The sequence below is a fragment of the Canis lupus genome, chromosome 29, assembly GCF_003254725.2.
Source record: "Canis lupus dingo isolate Sandy chromosome 29, ASM325472v2, whole genome shotgun sequence".
NCBI classification, from domain to species: domain Eukaryota; kingdom Metazoa; phylum Chordata; class Mammalia; order Carnivora; family Canidae; genus Canis; species Canis lupus.
The window spans coordinates 34,151,584-34,170,791 of record NC_064271.1 but is presented as its reverse complement, the minus strand read 5'-3'; the positions used below and the strand labels follow the sequence as shown (position 1 = coordinate 34,170,791).

The 19,208-nt window shown below is 34.9% G+C and overlaps 1 protein-coding gene and 1 long non-coding RNA gene across 11 annotated transcripts in view; one reads left to right on the top strand and one right to left on the bottom strand.

The window, feature by feature from the left end:
* LOC112650669 (uncharacterized) overlaps nucleotides 1-19,208 on the bottom strand; it is a 79,265-nt gene that overhangs the window by 19,368 nt on the left and 40,689 nt on the right. The gene's annotated exons all lie outside the window — the stretch shown is intronic.
* The window catches only part of MMP16 (matrix metallopeptidase 16), a 291,287-nt gene that overhangs the window by 261,917 nt on the left and 10,162 nt on the right, over nucleotides 1-19,208 (top strand). Inside the window, exons 8-9 of the mRNA XM_025433473.3 lie at nucleotides 2,293-2,443; nucleotides 12,202-12,317. Of these exons, the coding sequence (XP_025289258.1) occupies nucleotides 2,293-2,443; nucleotides 12,202-12,317 (267 nt within the window). The remainder of the gene's footprint in view (nucleotides 1-2,292; nucleotides 2,444-12,201; nucleotides 12,318-19,208) is intronic.

The window sequence follows — 19,208 nt, the reverse complement described above, 5'->3', positions numbered from 1 at the left end:
TGTTCTGGCTTCTTTGAATCATGTAAGTACAACTCACATGTCACCTGAATAAAGGGAACTTTCCTGTGTCCAATACAAGCAACCACCCTACCAAATCCCATCATTTTCAGGTTTTATATCTATCTATCTATCTATCTATCTATCTATCTAGATAGATAGATAGATAGATAGATATAGAGAGAGTCTTTACAGTATAGTATAGTATCTTTACTATATATATATATATATATATATATATATATATATAGTATCTATATAGTACTTTTTTCTCTGAAATTATCTTTGTTTAAGGTCAGTTTTCCCATATGCCTTTACCAGAATTTAAGGTATTCACCAGAATTTAAGAGACAGAGATGTTATCTTTCTTATTCACTGCTACATCTCCAGTGCCTAAAATAGTGCCTAATAAGTCTACTAAGTAAGTTGTTGATGAATGATTCAATTAATTAATTCCTGCAAAAGACCATTGACAGGTCTTCTCATTTCCATTCTTTTCTTTATAGTCCACTTTCCACAAAACACACACAAAAAATCATGTTTTGAAAATATAGAACAGATCACATCCTTCCACTAATTTAATCTCTCTGATGGTTTCTCAGTACCCTCCAAATAAGACTGAAACCCCCATATACATTTTCAGTACCACTGCCTTGTTCATTACACTCCACTGATCTTTTCATTTGTCATCTTACAGAACTCATTTGCTTGGCATACTGTTCCTGACACTCTTTGCATAGCTATCATCTTCTTCTCTTTTCTTTAAATTTTTGTTTAAATGTTATTTCTTCAGAGAGACTTTCCTCATCTCCTTACTTTAAAGGAGACCCCTTAGGATTTCTTTTTTCTCAACCCCTGATGTCTTTCCTTTGTAGCATTCAGTAGTTTTTCAGTTACTACAATTATATTTTTGTATATTTGGTTTTGTCTGTCTAATCCACTAGAATGCAGGATGATCAGTGTAGTGATCAGGTCTGTCTTGTTGTATTTAGTATCCTTGGTACCTAACATGATAGTTGGGACACTGAAGATATTTAATAAATTTTTTTTAATGGTATCTAATGGTTGTAGAAGCTCTTGAAGTAAATAAAATTACTCCTGTAACAAACTAGAGACACCTAACTAAATCTAGACTGAAGGCATGATTTTTTTTTTTTTTTTTTGCTTTGTGTTGTGTTGTTTTAGGCCAAAATATGGTGTGTTTTTTTTTGTTTTGTTTTGTTTTGTTTTTGTTTTTGTTTTTTTACTTAAGGTGTAACATGAATGCTTTACCCTTACTTCCTATCTCCTGATTTAGAATAAGAAGAGAGGAGGTCGAGACCAAAGCTCTAGGAAGTGTCAACATTTACAAACTGAGGGGGGAAATAAAGCCCAGAATGGAGCCCAGAGAAAAAAAGACTCCTCCACCCCCAAAAATGGTTTTCTAGCAGCTTATAGAGAAGACCTTTAAGTAGGCAACTGTGTCAATAGATAAGGATGGAGAATTATTTCCTTGAAAGGCATTGCTGACATCAGAACAAAAGTTTTCGGTGGAAAGTAGGCGTTACATCAATTTCAGTGGAGTGAGAAATGTTTATAGATTATTTGAGAGGCATACCAGAGAGGGGAGTGGTGGGCCCAGTCTGCCAGAGGCATAGGACATGAGGAAGTGTGTTGTCTGTAGATAATTTCAAAACAGCAATAAAACTAAAGTTTGTTTTCTTTTTTAATATTGGCATGCTCCCACAATTCCCAACAGGATTAGGGTTAAAATCTCCTCCCCTTAGGTTACCATTCTTATTAAAGAGAGGGATAGTATAACCACTAAAAGAGGGCATAGGGTCAAAGGAGGATAACTTTGTAACACTAAAGGAACTTGTGAATGTTTATAATAATAGGAAAGGATCAGCCTAGAGGATGTGTTTCAATAGAGTAGAGGTTGTAATCAATAAAGCAATCTGAGAGTACACAGAATGCACAGAACACAATCATGATTTAGCCTTAAAATAAAAATAGCGTGTCTGATTCCTAGAGGAAAAGTCCTGATTCTTGATTCATAATTGGTGTATTGTGGCAAGTTGTAGATCTTTTTTATTTTTACATTAACTCACAAATTCTGATTATATCATTAAATAGTTACCCATTTTATCCATTTTTGTAGATAATCTTTCAAAAATAACATCCGTGTTCCAAATGTGACTACTACTTATTTTATGAATTTCATGTAAAATAACTTTAAATGCATTGTATTCATAAATATGTTCTAATTTCTGATATTAAATTATTGTATTCTGCAACTGCACTTCTTTCATACAGGTAACAAATACTGGGTATTTAAGGATACGACTCTTCAACCCGGTTATCCTCATGATTTGATTACTCTTGGAAGTGGAATCCCCCCGCATGGTATTGATTCAGCCATTTGGTGGGAAGACGTTGGGAAAACCTATTTCTTCAAGGGAGACAGGTCAGTACACCTTCCATGTGAAGAAAATAGTTAACTAATGTTCAGAAAAGTTGATATTTCTATTCTATAATAGACATGTACTATTGATTACGAATCTGTGTGGATATAAAGACAAGGATTAATGAAATCAAAAATATTTTTAAAGTCTTTCTAAATAGTATTCAAGATAAATCTTCCAATAATATTCCCAAATAATACGACCTTCTTATGAATGTTTATGTTCTTCCTCTTAGCCATAAGCTTAACATGCCTATAAATCTGTGTGACCAGGGTGCCTGTAATCTTGCAATGAATTTTCTTTTCATTTTAACTTAACTTTATTTTTAAAAGCACATTTCACACAGGCTTTTTTTTTCTTTCATTTGAAAGTTAAATTTTTATACTCTGCACACTGTTCATTGTAAACATTTTCACACAATTTCGGTTTAGTATGAGTTCTGTTTCTTAAGAAGCTGATTATTTAGGTGTCAACGAACAGGTGTTCATGAACTAGGCAAACGATCACTTAGCTTGAAGTGTAGTATCCCTTCCCTGCAACTTTCTTTCATTTCTTTTTTTTAACTGTTTTTTGTTTTTTTTTTTTAAGATTTCATCTATTTATTCATGAGATACACAGAGAGAGAGACAGAGAGAGGCAGAGACACAGGCAAAGGGAGAAGCAGGCTCCATGCAGGGAGCCCGACATGGGACTCGATCCTGGGTCTCCAGGATCAGGCCCTGAGCCTAAAGTGGTGCTAAACCGCTGAGCCACCCAAACTGTCCCTTTCTTTCATTTCTTATCCTTTCCTTTTTTTTTTATTTTATGACATTAGTAAAAATTAAGCGAATTGTTAGTCTTAAAATTGTAGCATCTACTAGGCATACATGGCTTCCTCATGCACCTTTGATATAAATTACACATAAAATGTAACTTGAAGTCTATATTTTTTATTAATCTAAATAAATGTTAGGTAGAAAAAGTAATAGAGATGAAAAATTTTTAATTACACAATTACTAGCTAGGTCAAATGTGACACTCAATATAACTTTTATTAGTATGTAGAAGAACTTAAGTATGCATTTTACTGCATTTTATAGTAAATTAAAAATATACACACCTACACATAAACAGAGCAACAGGCTTTAATGCCCATCTAGCTAGTATTGCCTTTGCCTCATAATCTTGGCACAGTATAACCTTATAAAATGTCTCCAACTTTAGGAGAAAGATATGTAAGGAGATAAACCTTATTTTACAATTCGCAGTATTTAATTGCAAGTGATTTCAAACATTGAGCTTTATCATGAACAAAAGATTTGTATAATTTGTCTCCATGAATAAGAACTTTTCAATTTATTCTGTTGCTAGCTTTCTATATATTTGATTTGTATATACTTCTATGGCAAAATGTTTTAATGCACTATCATGAAACTGAGGTGCTAAATGTTTACCAAATTACAAACAAAAAAGGTCTATCAAACCAAAATTCTATTAAAGGAGAAGATGCTACTTACAGCCAGAAAAAGTATATGATTCTCAGCAACCATAAGTGTAATGGAGTAGGAAACAAGAATAAAGAAATTGAGGGCCACAGCATGGTGACCACTAATGAAAATAAATCTGCAGACTTAGGACATACTCTTTAAAATAACCTTGGGGCACCTGGGTGGCACAGCGGTTGAGTGCCTGCCTTCAGCCCAGGGCATGATCCTGGAGACCCGGGATCGAGTCCCGTGTTGGGCTCCCTGCATGAAGCCTGCTTCTCCCTCTGCCGTGTCTCTGCCTCTCTCTCTTTGAATAAATTAATATTTAATGTATTAAATATCAATAAATTAATGAATAAATAAATATTTAAAAAGTAATAAAATAAAATAATAGCCTTGAAGGTAAGTTTAAGTTCCCAGCCATTTTAATTGCTTGAATGTACAGTTTCAGGACCAGGTTTAAGGAGTTCTTTGGGGGCTTGGGGGATTTTCTGTTTGTTAAGGTTGTTTTTTTGTTTTGTTTTGTTTTGTTTGAGAAAGGTATAGAAACAAAAGTCTGACAAAACACTTCTGCAGGACAGAACATGACACTTAGCTTTCATGCAACAGTTTTCACAGGATTTCACAGATGGTGATAAAAACTGCCATTCTATTATCAGGTAGCCTATTTTTTTCACACATGCGGATATTACTTTTAAAATGTTTCCAATCGAAAAATTTATCACTTCCTGAAAATTTTAAGTTTAGAAACTAAATGTGCACTTCCTCCAATCAGTGAAAGCAATGAAGGTTAGATACCAAATTCATACTAGAATAAAGGGAAATACTAGTAAATGGGAAGAGGAGTTTTAATACATTTGTTTCCTACTTGAGAAGCTACCTGCAAATACAACAAAATACATAGAAGAATACTTTATTTTAAGCTCTGCCTTAATAACTGGTTTTATAGGTTTAAAAATATGTAAAAGCAGCAGTCCAGTTAATTTCCATGTGTGTGATCTTATGTAAGCTTTTATGAGTCATGGATGTTTTTTAAGCAGATTACCTCATATTCACATAATTCTATAATTCCAAAATCATAATTTGTCAATACACTCATTCTAGATTAAACGTAGATGGACAAGACATTAAATAAACTACCTGTCCGAAACGTATAAATGACCATTTGGTTGTCACATTTATAGACGAATTCAGTGAGTCTTTCTTCCTTACATTGTGTATTTTTCATACTTATCAATTTTTTTGATGTTTTTATTTTCTATGTCTAGTTTTGAGAGAAAACATTGCAAATTATTTTGTCCTTACTTCTCCCTCTCCCCCCACTGCAATCTTTCTGCTTAAGAAGGGTGGTGAGGCAGGACGGCAGGGTGGGTGTTGATTAATAGGTTTCTATTTCTCTGAGGCTAAGAGCAGAAAGGGATTTTAGAGATCATCTATTCCAGGTGTGAAAAACTCAATTGCTTTAAAGGGTCAAGCAGATAATATATGTGCTACTGGTACAGCAATAGTATGAAAGGCAGTGGTAGTGAGCTGGAAAGTACAAATACACTAGAAAAGTGCTCAGAGCCAGGATCATTTACTTAATATGCTAGACAAAGCACAGCTTAAAAAAAAAAAGATTTTGTTTATTTATTCATGTTACATGGGGGGTGGGGGGGCATAGACCCAGGCAGAGGGAGAAGTAGGCTCCATGCTGGGAGCCTGACACGGGACTCGATCCCAGGACTCCAGGATCATGCCCTGAGCCAAAGGCAGGTGCTAAACCGCTAAGCCACCCAGGGATCCCCCAAAGCACAGCTTTAAGTTAGATTTGGTCCAAGTGCTACCCTATGTCAGCCCTGCATCTTGTTCACATCCTACCCAGTGTGTAGACACACTCAATTATATTCCACAGAAAATCATCCTACTCTAACCCAACTGTCCATCATGATAGTGTGAATATGAGATAACCTTTTCCAGTCTCAATACCTCTAATTCCTACTTCCTTTAAGATGTCTATAGTAGTCCTGGCATAGCCTTCAGTTCATTTATGCAAAAAAATATTTTGAGCACATGTGATGCAACATGTGCCAGAAAGGACCATGAGGCTTCTGCTCCCATGGCACTTAACTTCTATTAAAGGAGACAATAGTAAGCAGCAAACAAGTAAATGAGCCTGAAACTTTAACATTGAGAAATGCTACAAAGAAATAAAGCAAGGTGGTAATGTGATAGAGACTCATGGGTGGTAAGGAGCAGTTGGAAAATCAGTGTGGAAGTCAGACAAGACCTCACTTATGAAGGGGACACTAGAGTGGAGACTTGAATGGGTGAAGTTTCAGCCACATGAAGCCGTTTGGAACAATATGTGATAGGCAGATGACACAGTAGGACACAAGCAATAATATTGGAATCTTTAAATCAGTTAAAACTTTGTGGCTAGAGCCTAGCCAGTTAAGTGGTAAAGGAAGTCAAATAGGGACCAGATTATATGGGGCCCTATAGACCACAGCAAAGATGTTGGATTTTATTTCATGTACAATGGAAAGGCATTGGAGATTTTCAAAGGAAAGTAAAGTGATCTGATGTGTATTCACAAAACATCCCTATGGCTTCCGTGTGAAGAATGGGCTCAGGAGTGGAAGCAAAGAGCGGAACTGGGAAGACTGCTGGAGTAGTACAGGGAAATACGGAGGTTGTAGTGGAGATAGAACAAAAAGGGTACTTACAGGATATATTTTGAATGTAATCAGAACAAGTCCTTATTATGGCTTAGATTTTAGAGGTGAGGACAAAAGCAAATTAAAGATAACTTCTAGGTTTTTCAAACCTGAAAAATTGCATAGATGGTGCCATTTCCAGAAATAGGGCAGACAAGGGGAAGGAATATTGGGGAAGGGGGATTAAAAGGTTGAAATGTTCATATTTAGATTGAGATGTCTGTTTTACACACCAACTGGAGGTTGGTCAAGTAGGTACTTGGATATTTTGAGTTTGCTTCTCAGTGGAAAGTTCGCTCTGAGGTACACATCGGAGAACAATTGACATAAATTGCATTAAAAGCAGGGGACTACCTAAGTATAGAGATAGCTAAAGAAGAATAGTTGAAATGATGGCTCTTTAAGTAAATCTGTAAAGTCAGATAAAATTTCCACTATTTCTCACTATTTTACATATAGCCTGGAACTCAGTTCTTCAGATTCCCACTTGCCCTTTTCTTAATACACTATAATTTGATGCTTGGATACATTTTGCATCCTCATAGCATTTAACTCTAAAATGCTATGTTTCTAAATCATCTCTCAGCATCTTCTCACAAATATATACAGGGCTCTGTTGCCATACTTCATTCTAAGCTTAACTTTTAAGAATTTTAAGATATTTTCAAAGAAAGACAAAACTTAGATCCACTTTGGTTTTTTACCATTATTACCACTAATAGTCAAACAGAAAAACATGTTTATTTCTTCTAGCTTAACTTGTGTGTTTATGAAGTAATTAATATATGTGTTTTTAAAATCATCCAACACGGTAGATTAATATTTCCAATTCTGATGCGTGTTTAAGAATTATCAGTGTTCTCTTGGAATCTCAAGTTCCAGAAACTGGTTTCTGAAAAGTGGGATTTTGAGTAACTATTTGGATATGAAAAAAAGAAGTGGTCCTATATTTTGTGTAACTTAAGCAAGTAGTCTGTAGTACAGAAATGAGACAAAGTAGGATGAAGAAATGGATGGGTCACATGAAATAACCCTTGGAGCCACTTTTTGTTCAGTTTGAATTCAGTATCTAGCAATATGCCATTAAAGTATGGCATTCTATAATTTTCTGTACCATTTTTTTTTCTTAGCAGAGAAAGCATTTCTTAGCAGAGAAAGCTTTTAACAAAATGTTGTATACCATTATATGGACAGTTTTTGTCTTTTATGGATATGACCCATGATCAAAGTAAAAAAAAATGATAAATCTCATTTCCAATTATAATTTATTTTGAAGCATTGTTTCACAATACTTTTCTCAAAGAATCAGCAATTTAAAGTCATAATTCTACAGTAGAGATAATGGATATATCAGAAGAAAAACAACTGTAAGTTTCACTTATAATAGCTTTTATCATTTGCCCACCCTCCTGCCAAAATTCCAATTTTTTTTCCTATAATATCTAAGTTGTAAACCCCCCCCCCAAATGGTTTATTTACACAGGTTTCATCTGAATATGTTAATATGCTTTTCAATGAACCCATAAGCTTATTTTTCAGGGAGGAAAAAAATCAGTGGGATGAGCTTTTTGTTTATGCTGAAATATGTTCAAAAATGTTGAAAGTTAAAATGCAAACCTGTATTTATGAATAAGCCTCAGCACCTCTTCTAAGGCAGCTCTGAATATAGTTAGATGATTCTGATCACATACAAGTTTACTGGGAATTATCAAAGCTGCCACTTTATACACTTTTTACAACAGATAACCTAAGGGTCCAAGCCCATGTTGGGTGCTTAAAAAAGATTGTGAAATGATCCCAAATTATAGTTTTGCATTATCTGCTAGTGATGAAAGGGTAAAATTCATACCAGAATTGTGTTCCTACAAGGGTAAAATTCATACCAGAATTGTGTTGTGTAAGTAAATTCACATTCCATTAATATTTTCTGGAAATGTGATCTCTATGAATCTTAGGTGCCTGGTTCAAGAAAAGTCTTGGTGGGTCAGTGGGTCTGTGAGTGAACAGAAGGAGAAAAGAAAGAAAATGATACTCAAGCAGTGTATCTTAGGAGTTAGCACTGAGGGTAAGGATGCTCCGCCAAGGGAAACAGTAACAGTCATATGCTAACCTATGAATCCAGCAGCATTAGTATCAACTCTGCAACATTTCAAAAGAGTAAACAAAACTAAATCATTATCTTTTAATGCTCTAGCATTGACTGAGTTGAATAAACATAAATACTTGATCTATGCTAAGGACATCATAAAAAACACTGTAATATTCAATATAAAAGATTTTTGAGGTACTTATATGAAATGAAATAAAACCATGTTTGTGTATAAATTTACTTTATAGCTTCAAAAACCTACACAAATTATTGTTATTGTTACAAGAACATTGTTACAACTACCTCTCAGAGAACAAACCTGGTTCCTAAGTATGTAATTAATACTTTCTTAAATCACCTACAGGGTGTGATCCCGTTATCCCCAGGATTTTTAATTATTCCAAACTTCTGACTAAGCAGTATTTAAAAACTTACTCTAAGTTATAGTTTATATCTAAAAATGACATCTATTGTAAGATATGTCATTATTTGATCTATGATGGAGGGTAAAAACCCTACCAAGTAAACTTTGATACAGTATCTACTGTAAAATGCATTCTAGGGCAGCCCCCGTGGCGCAACGGTTTAGTGCCGCCTGCAGCCTCGGGCGTGATCCTGGAGACCCTGGATCGAGTCCCACGTCGGGCTCCCAGCATGGAGCCTGCTTCTCCCTCTGCCTATGTCTCTGCCTCTCTCTCTGTCTCTCTGCCTCTATGAATAAATAAGTAAAAAATCTTTTAAAAAAATGCATTCTAATTTTTGCCAGGTAAAATGTAAAAAAAAAAAAAATGTTTCTTAGAATCCAATAATAAGTCATTTGGCTAATTCTCCCCAAGACATTTTCTTTTTGGTCAAGTGCAGGAACCAGTTGATGTATAGGACTATTGTAAACTCCACTGAAATATTTACTTGAGAGAAGGTATCTTGAAATTTTGAGTGCAATTTCATCAACCACATTAACCATTCTGCATTCATCACAGCATGTTCTGTGACAAATACCTGTAAGAGGTGTTTCCCTTTTTGGATAAAATCTGCCTTGTGGCTCACTTACTGGAATACTGCCTGAAACGATCTTTTTCTCAATTCCAAGTAAACATTGAGAATGGAAGAGTTGCTAGTATTCCAGATGTTACTTGAGTGGATGTTTCTAGGGAATTATAGCAAAACCTTATGTACAAAACCCCACGACTCTGTAGATAAAGAATCTTCCATAGTCCTCGAATAAGAAACTATCCAGAAAGGACCAGAAAAACCTTATTTTTTTTTTCTGATTTCAGCCAAAGTGCCTAATCCTGAGATAATGCATTAAGTACATCACTTCCCAAACTTGTGTTGGTAAAACACTAGCTTTAGTAGGTGATAAGAGATGTTTAGTGGGAAAAAATGACTAAAGGTTGTCAAATAAATTTAAATTTGGAAAACATATTTGGTGTGCATAGAGGAAAGAGTGAGGACTTTTAAAATCAGATAGAACTGGTTATAAGTCTAACCCTCATTGTCCTCTTAGAATTTTCCTCTCTTAAAAGGGGACAATGATGGCTATCTCATGGGTTTATTGTGATTAAATGAGATACTGCGTATAGCATATGCCTGCCTTAAAGTATGCAATGTACTGTGAACTGTCAATGGTTTCACCCCAGTTTTGTCATTCCTTTTGAACATTCAAGACATAAACTCGCTTGACTCCTAGAACATTTTAAACAAAACTGAGTGATCCAAAGTAGGGCTGGTTGCAGTTTATTCTTTGGATGTCTAGCAGGTCTGTGAAAGTGGCTCATGGGCCACCCTGTGAAGGCATGGGGATCTCAGAGTTCTGACTCTCGGCGAGCTTTCCTTTGATCTAGTTTCCTTATCTCTACCCTGAGCACTCTAGTCAAGGCCTGCCTTAAGTCTACACTCCTATAGCCAATTGCCTCATCAACAGTTCTTCACCTTGATGTCTTGCAGGTATCTGAATTTAACGTATCTAAAACCAAACTCATATTCTTCAGACAAACCCAACTTACCTGCCCCCATTTCCTTATCTTACTGAATGGCAACATGATTCTTCCACATGTTCAGGCCCCAAATTCCTGAGTTATGCCCAACTCCCTTCTCTTGGACCCTGCATTCAATCCATGAGCATGAGTAAGCTCTTCGGGATTTCCTTTCAAAAGATAGCCCAACCCCTTGAATTATCCTCAACTCTGTAGTTTACATTCTAGTCCAAGGTTTATTGCAGTGACATCCTGACTGGTATCCCTGCTTCTATTTTACCTCCTTAAGTCTATTTAACTCACAACAACCAGTGTGTTCCTTTCAAACATCGGCCATATCTTGAAGCTCCCTGCTCAAAATCTGTGTTGGCCTCACATATTCCTTAGTGGAAAATCAGAGGCTTTGCTATCATAATAAAGGTCTTTCTAATCTTAGATTCTGGTTCCCACTCTGACCTTTATTTCCATTTGTTGACTCAATCCTAGTCACCCTAGCCTCCTTGTGGACGCTTAAGTACTCCAGATTTGTGCTTGCCACTATAACTTTCACTAACTAGTTCCTGTCCCTGGAATAGATTTCTCCAAAAACTGTGTATGTTGGACCTCACTTATTTCTGCTTGAATGTCTGATAAAGAAAGGACTTCTATGGGGCCACCTGGCTGGCTCAGCGGTTGAGCATCTCCCTTTGGTACAGGGTGTGAACTTGGAGGCCGGGGATCGAGTCCCACATCGGGCTTCCTGCATGGAGCCTGCTCCTCTCTCTGCCTGTGTTTCGGCCTCTCTCTCTCTGTGTGTCTCTCATGAATAAATAAATAAAATCTTTTAAAAACACAAGAAAGGACCTTTATGTTTAGTATTTAAAATTGCTGCCCCCCCAAAAAAATAAATAAATAAATAAAATTGCTTCCCTATACAGCTAGCTAACTTTATCTGCTTATTTTCTTAAACTTACCACCTCCTATCACAGTATGTATTTGTTAATAGGTTGTTTTACTGCCTAGAACCCGTACATATCCCAGAATGTAACACTGATGAGAACTGGAGCCTATCTGTTTTGTTCAAAGTTATATCTCTAACATCTACAATATGCCAGAAATATAAGAATAGGTACTCAGTAAATATTTCTTAAATGAATAAATGAATGAATGAAGATTCTGCTAAAGATGATTCCAAAAAAACAAAAGTGTTCTGCTTCCTAATAAGAAAGATTTATAAAACAATCATGAAAACCACTTATTTATCCATAGGTTAGTGATATCTTTTTGAATTATATATATATTTAGCAAGCACAATTTTTTAGCTAGAATTTTAAATTAATTTTGGCAGACTGAATATACAGTAACAATACACGCTTTTAACATAGCAAGAAAGGAAATAAAACAAATGCTGTTGGTGTCCACTGTCTTTCTGTAAGTCATTAACAGCATACAGTAAGGATTTAATGAATGTTAGCTATTACTGTGTACACATAATTTCCTTCCCTACGCATGTGTTTTGTTTTTGTTGTTTTTGTTTATTGTTCTTTTTAGGTATTGGAGATACAGTGAAGAAATGAAGACCATGGATCCTGGCTATCCCAAACCAATCACAGTCTGGAAAGGTATCCCTGAATCTCCTCAAGGAGCCTTTGTGCACAAAGAAAATGGTATGCAGCATGTGCATTATATATATCATGAGTTTACTAAGTATTTCAATAATGCATTCTAATTTTTCATTATGTTAAATCATTAGAAAGTACCATGCTAGGGCTATAAAATATTATATTTACATGAACTTTCCATTCTAGATTTATGTTTAATATTATGCTCCAGGTGTTTTTTAACCTCAGCTTATTTTAGTTTATGAGAAAAAAAATAAAGGCAATTTTTAAAATGGAGGGTGTGGCTACCTTCAAAGTAACGTCACCTATTTTTCTATTAAAATTCCTATAAATTTAGTAACAGACATATATAGGACAGGAACTGGTCGAAAGGAAGGTATGTTGTTAAGTGTGGGCTGAACACAGACACCTGGCAGTTGTGCATGTTGAAGATTTTAATTTTTCATGCACACCTTTACTTAGAGTGTCAGCAAGCAGGGAAGATGCCAACTCCATACAACCAGGCTAAGCGACTGTATGATTGCTTAATAGCAGAGCAGAGAGCTGCCCACATTCCTTGTTCTCTATCTCAGGATTTGAGTTTCAGCCAAATCCTAAGAGGAAAGTTAGCCACGCGACAGAAAATCCCTACACTCCTATCTGTTGGCATACATAAAATCTCAACATTTCTCTCTTCATTCAGAAATCAGTAAGTAGGAATAAACCATAATGATAATTCAAAATACGACTTATATATAATATTCCAGAACAAAGGAAAGAAAAATCATTCTGAAATATGTAGAAAAAATGCACCCCACCAAATGATTTATAATAGGAACTGTAAGAAAATGATATACCAAAAAAAAGAAAAAAAAAAAAAGAAAATGATATACCAATATCAATAGCATGAAAAGTCTATAACATATATGCAACAAGAGCAAAATAAACATCACTTGCAACAACAAAATTAAACATGTCAGGAGAGGAAAGAACAGAAAAGTTAACTGAAGAAATGGGAGGAAAATGAAAAATCCACACTACTACTGAACACTGCAATTAATGATCAATGTTATTGCCAGAGTTTAAGGTAAACTCTACACTGAGTGTAAATCTGAAGGAACTGACTCAGGATCGATAAACACCAATCAGAAAAGTCAAAGTGCACAAACTGTATTTTGACACTTGTTATATGAAGTGATGTACTACATTCCGTATGATGGTGCCCCACAAGTAATATGCCATAGGCAGAGGCAGAGTCAAAAAGACCCTTGGAGCCCTGATCATATAGCACTTGCTGAGAATTTCAGATTTTGTGTATATTCCATTGATTCAGAAAATTAAAGGACCAAGTTAAGATACAGAGCCTGTATGTGATGAAAGCAGAATCCATAGAAGAGGACAGATAGAGATGAAAACGTATCTGTCAAATGGATATCAATAAGAAAATAAAGGAAGGAAATGTGCGGTCACATTGGAGGCAATAAGTCAGACCAAAATAGGGCCCTGAGCTCAAACTATGAGGATGAGAAATAAAAGGACGAAGAAATGAAAAAAATGTGAAAAATGATCACATGGAGGCAGGAAATTGCGATCGCCCCTATGAACTGTAGGTGTTACCAAGGAAGAAACTAGAGGGAGAGGAGATTTCTTGGAAGTTAGAATAAATGTGTTTATTGAAGCGCAGATAAAACCAGCTCTTGCTAATATTTACGTAAGTCTTATCGCTGCTCTAGACTGTCTTCAATAAAAGTTATCACATACAAAATTTTGTACCATACAAAAATATTGCAAAGAAAATTCAACCAGGATCTTATTAGTTATTAATTCAACAAACTTGGGTAACAATTTCTCATTTGTCTTTAGTTTATTAATTGTTAAATAATTAAAAATTATTTATTAATTTCACTTTCTTTTACATTTCTTTGTCCTTTTAATCCTCATCTGCATAGTTTGAGTTGGGGACCCTATTTTGATCTGATTATTGCCTCTGGTGTGACTGCACTGTTACTTCTCCCATTTTCTTATTGCTATCCTTTTGACAGATATCTTTACATCTCTGTCCTCTTCTATGGATTTAATTTGTCTTTATTTCATCAATTTTCTAAACTGAGTTTATCTTTTAAGATAAAACTAGCTTTTAAAATAAGTAATAAGGGGAACCCTGGGTGGCGCAGCGGTTTAGCGCCTGCCTTTGGCCCAGGGTTCGATCCTAGGCACCCGGGATCGAGTCCCGAGTCAGGCTCCCGGTGCATGGAGCCTGCTTCTCCCTCTGCCTGTGTCTCTGCCTCTCTCTCTCTCTCTGTGTGGCTATCATAAATAAGTAAAAATTTTTTAAAAATTTAGAAAAAAAATAAAATAAGTAATAAGTTATTTCAAAAGATTTAAAAAAATACACATAATCATAATTCTTTACCACAGTAATTTTCATTTTCCCTGTTTCCATCTATAAGGCCACTGATATCTGAGATTTGATTCAGATTCTCTGGGAATAAATCATAATTATATAAAAATAACAAAAAAAACCTTGCTGCCCCCTGCCCCATGATTTTTCATACTCTTTTCCATCTGAATATTTAATAATATTCATACAGTATGTATCAGTCAAGTTGTACTGAGAAGCATATTCTGAACTGAATTAACTCTTTCATAAATGGTTTCTGGATAAGTATGAAGCAACACATATAGCTTTTTAAATTCTAACATGTAATTATATTTTTTTATGTTATATTAATACAATTAACAAAATACTATCGATTTTCACCAATTTTGTGTGTTGTATAAACCAGGACTGAGACAGCCAAGATCATAATTCCATGAGCGTTTCCCCCACGATCTTCTCACCTCAAGACTCAATTTCATAAGGGAAAAAAAGCAACAACAGTTTATTATATTCAGAACTTCATGGTTTCTTTTCACATAGCGAAAACTAACTTTGTAAAATACTGACAAATAAAGCATTTGGGAGGAAATCAATGATTACAAATGACTAAAAACTACAGATGAAACTTTGATATATCTATTTTTTTCTGGACTTTTACTGATCTAGCCTCCTTCTTCGATATCCTTCACTGAGCTCACTTTTCATCTTTCAGAATATCCTCCTTGATTATCCTTCTGTGGTTATCCTATGCCTTGCACTCAGATCTCATATTACAATGATCATTTTATATGCTCATTATCCCCTCTTTGAAGGAGCCACAGACTAAACATACAATAAATATTAGTCATCTGAATTAATTTTATCCCTCCCATTATTCCAAAAATTCCCTCCCTGGAAGAGAGATCTCATCTGTCTGAAACCCTTGTTCTGTAAATAGCAATATCAAAGATTCTGGAAGGCTTTGGCTATCAACAACAAATTCTCCACTTTTTTATTACCTACAAATTTCATGTTTGTTGCTTTTTATGTTAAATTCATACTTTACACAAATTCTTCCCTTAGGTTTGTGTATGAAAGGTAACAAGTTCAAATTATTAAGTAAACATATTTATATTTATATTTTGACTCAAAGTAATTCCCAAAAGTCTGTGCACATTAAATTTGATAGTCATAAAGCTAGAGACGATAAAACACTGAATATTTTCTCCAGTCTCTCCTTCCATCAGTGTAGGAATTTCTTCCTTGGAACCTTCTCCTAGTGGTAATCTTAAGCAAAAGTCCACAAATTCAGAAACCCAGTTATAGATTTTTGAAGGATATTTTTCATATTAAGGTGGACTATGCCTCCGTATATACTTACTGATATTAATTCTCCCATTTTTACCAATGAAATATGAATACTTGGTGCCATTTATTGAATGCCTATCATGTATCGGATATATAAATTCATTATCTAATTTAATTGTCCAACATAAATACCCTTTGATGGCCTTTGTTATGATTTATAAAGGAGGAAACTGGTATCAGTTAAAGTAACTTATTCATAATCATAGAAAAGGTAAAATTATATATTTGAAGCTTGAAACTAGAACATTCTAGTCCCACCGAACGTGCTGTAATGCATTTTCTCCAAAGAGGAAAAGTTAACACTTTTCTCTATAGTATATATTCATTGAAGTAACTGATTATCTGTCGTGTCTGGTTAAATTTTTCATCTTGTACTAGACAAGTATTCTTTCTCAGAACGTGGCTTCCTGAGTCATCATCCTCCTGATTTTCACCGATAACCATCTTAATTTAACAGCTTTTTCATTTTCCTCTTTACTTTTAGTCCTTAAAAATACAACAGTCTAAATGAGATTTGACTCATGCAGAGTATAGTGGAATGATTTCTTCTTAGCACTCCTTAGTTGACCGTGTTTTAGGGCACGGTGAGTTTGTAACCCATACTAAAGTTGTAGTAAAGAATTGCTGCAGTCCCTCTCCTTCAAATTGTTTCTATGTTAATTGCTCTCAAGCCATATCATGCAGGTATTCTATATTTCCTCCTTAGAAAAATGCAATTTTAAGGCAAATACAAGATTCTACTTTTCAAACTGTTGCCTTTCGTTTTGCTGAGTGCTGTTAAAATAGTCTTGACTACGTTAGCCTATTAAAATAGTTTGACTCTTCTATTGATTTGCTCTAGTCCCTCTAGTCCCTCTTCCCCATCCTCACTCTCTGTTAAAACATACAAGTATGATTCAAACACGTATTTCCACAAGAGTCGGTTTATTCATTTATTATATTAAACACTAATTAACTTCTTACTAATAAACATATAAAAGTGGAAGACAGAGAACACGTAGACACTGTCATCCAGGAACATCTACTGAGTTAGAACAAGACAATGATGGTGGACGGTGTCTTACTACATTTTAGGACTAAGCAATAGAAAAGTCACCAGTAAAATCTGGTCACATGTGGGAGGAAAAAAAAGTCATCACATAATACATTGCAACCTCACTGAATTCTTTCCCAGGATTTCTCAAAAAATAATAATTCAGGCAAGAATTCATCTGAAGTTGCTATTCTTTATAAGCATAACATCTACAAGAGTATAACATCAAAGCTACTCTTAAAAAGGAAGAAAAAATGAGTACATAAACATTTCTTTAACCAACTGCTATTTCTTAAGTGGGGGACGGAATCAGACTTACATTATCAAATGAGATGAATATTGTGGGATCAAGGTTTAACAGATTTCTATTACCAAGATCGCAGGCCACTTCTTTTCAAATACTTTCATTATTTAACTTCTACTGACTAGACTTGTTAACAAGTATATTCAGTAAACTACAATTCTGCTCCTGTATACAGAGTGTGCTACTATAAAATTTGGCCTGCATAAATACGAAAATGGAAACTTCTGAACTTTTGTATGGAACCTGGTAGATTCACAGTAATTAGCTTTGACTAAAGATTAAAGATGAGGACACTTCCAGCTGTTGGTTTCCAGTTTATAAATATAAGAAGTACATTCACCTGTTTTGAAGGTCTGTTTAATTCTAAATCAATGCCATTATTCAACTGCGATTGTCTAATGTACTGTTATTTGGCAAGTCCTCAACATTTCTTCATCCAAGCTTGTTGAGTAATTACATTGGATTTCATTAGCGTGATCAAATACCAGCTCCCTGCTGAAATATTTGAATCTACATACACCTGTTTTCACTTGGCATGTTACTCTGATTGCAGAACTGCCCTTGGAAACTAAAAGTAACAGCAGATTTTTATGGCATTGAACAGAATGATTTCCTAAGTGGATTGACCTGAAGTGATTGGTCTATCCTAGATGAAATTTTTTGAAAGGTGTCAGAGTTTTTTGTTGCATGGGTTTTACCTGTCACAACCTGTGATGTTTAATCAAGAAGCAATTGTTAAAGGACAGGAGATCTCTAAAGGACATAGTTTTAAGAAAATCATTAAGTGTTCAGGACTCTAGAACTAGATCAAGATTTAAATTCTGCTTTCACCAGGACTTGGACATATTATCTTATCCTTGAACCTCAGTATCTTTGCCTGAAAAACATAGGTAAATAATTCTACCTAACAGAGTGGTTATAAGGATTAAAATATGTTATTTACTGAGTTTTAAGCATAGTACTTCTTCCATAATAAGTGCTCAATAATACAGGATTTAAAAAAAAAACCCTCATTAATGATTACTAACTCTAAAGTAGGTATACTATTCAAAATAGATAGCTCTCAAAGTACAGTTTTTAAGTATTGATAACGTTAAAGTATTTCATTGTAGTTTCTTGAATTTTGTCTTAAGCAGGAATTAAGTCCAAAGAGTACAGTCACAAAAAACTTAGGATGAAGAAGCTCTGGATGAAAAGAAAAACTTTTTTTTTTTTCCCAACAAAAACAACAATTTAGAAAACAGTCCTAAGGAAAACACACATATTTGTAGTTTAATGTTCACAAGCTGTCAGAGTCTATTATCTGCATCCATGATGTTTTGGAACATGCCTCATATGTATTGCTGGTTACATGAACCCTCCACATACCACCTGTGAAATATTTCATTTGAAAATATTAAAAGCAGAATTACAGATTTATTTATACTCTACTAATCCTTTACTATATAAGTCAATAAGAATGTTAAATAAAAAGGGGAAAAGGAGAAGGGACAAAATGGGCATGATCAAGAGCCAGAAATAAGGTTGGTGCAGAAAATACTCGAAATACCTATTTACTTATTAAGATTTCTAGCAAAGAAACACATCTCTGTAGTTTCATGACTTACAAAATGTTATGATTTTTTGTCCAAATGACAGAAGCAAACCTAGTGTTTAAACACAACTGGTCCTGATACTAGGATGATGAGAAATCTCCCCTGAAGTGTCTCATGGGGTGGCCTCCTCATAATGCATTGTGGAGTGTCCTCAGTATCTGCAGGCACAGAGTGCCTCGATGTAGAAGGCTGCTGTTTCAGCATAGTTCAGTGTAGGTTGGAATTATCACCCTGATGGGTAAATCTGAAACAGCAACCTTACAAGTAAGAAATAGGGTAAAGCGTTCTTTCCAGACTA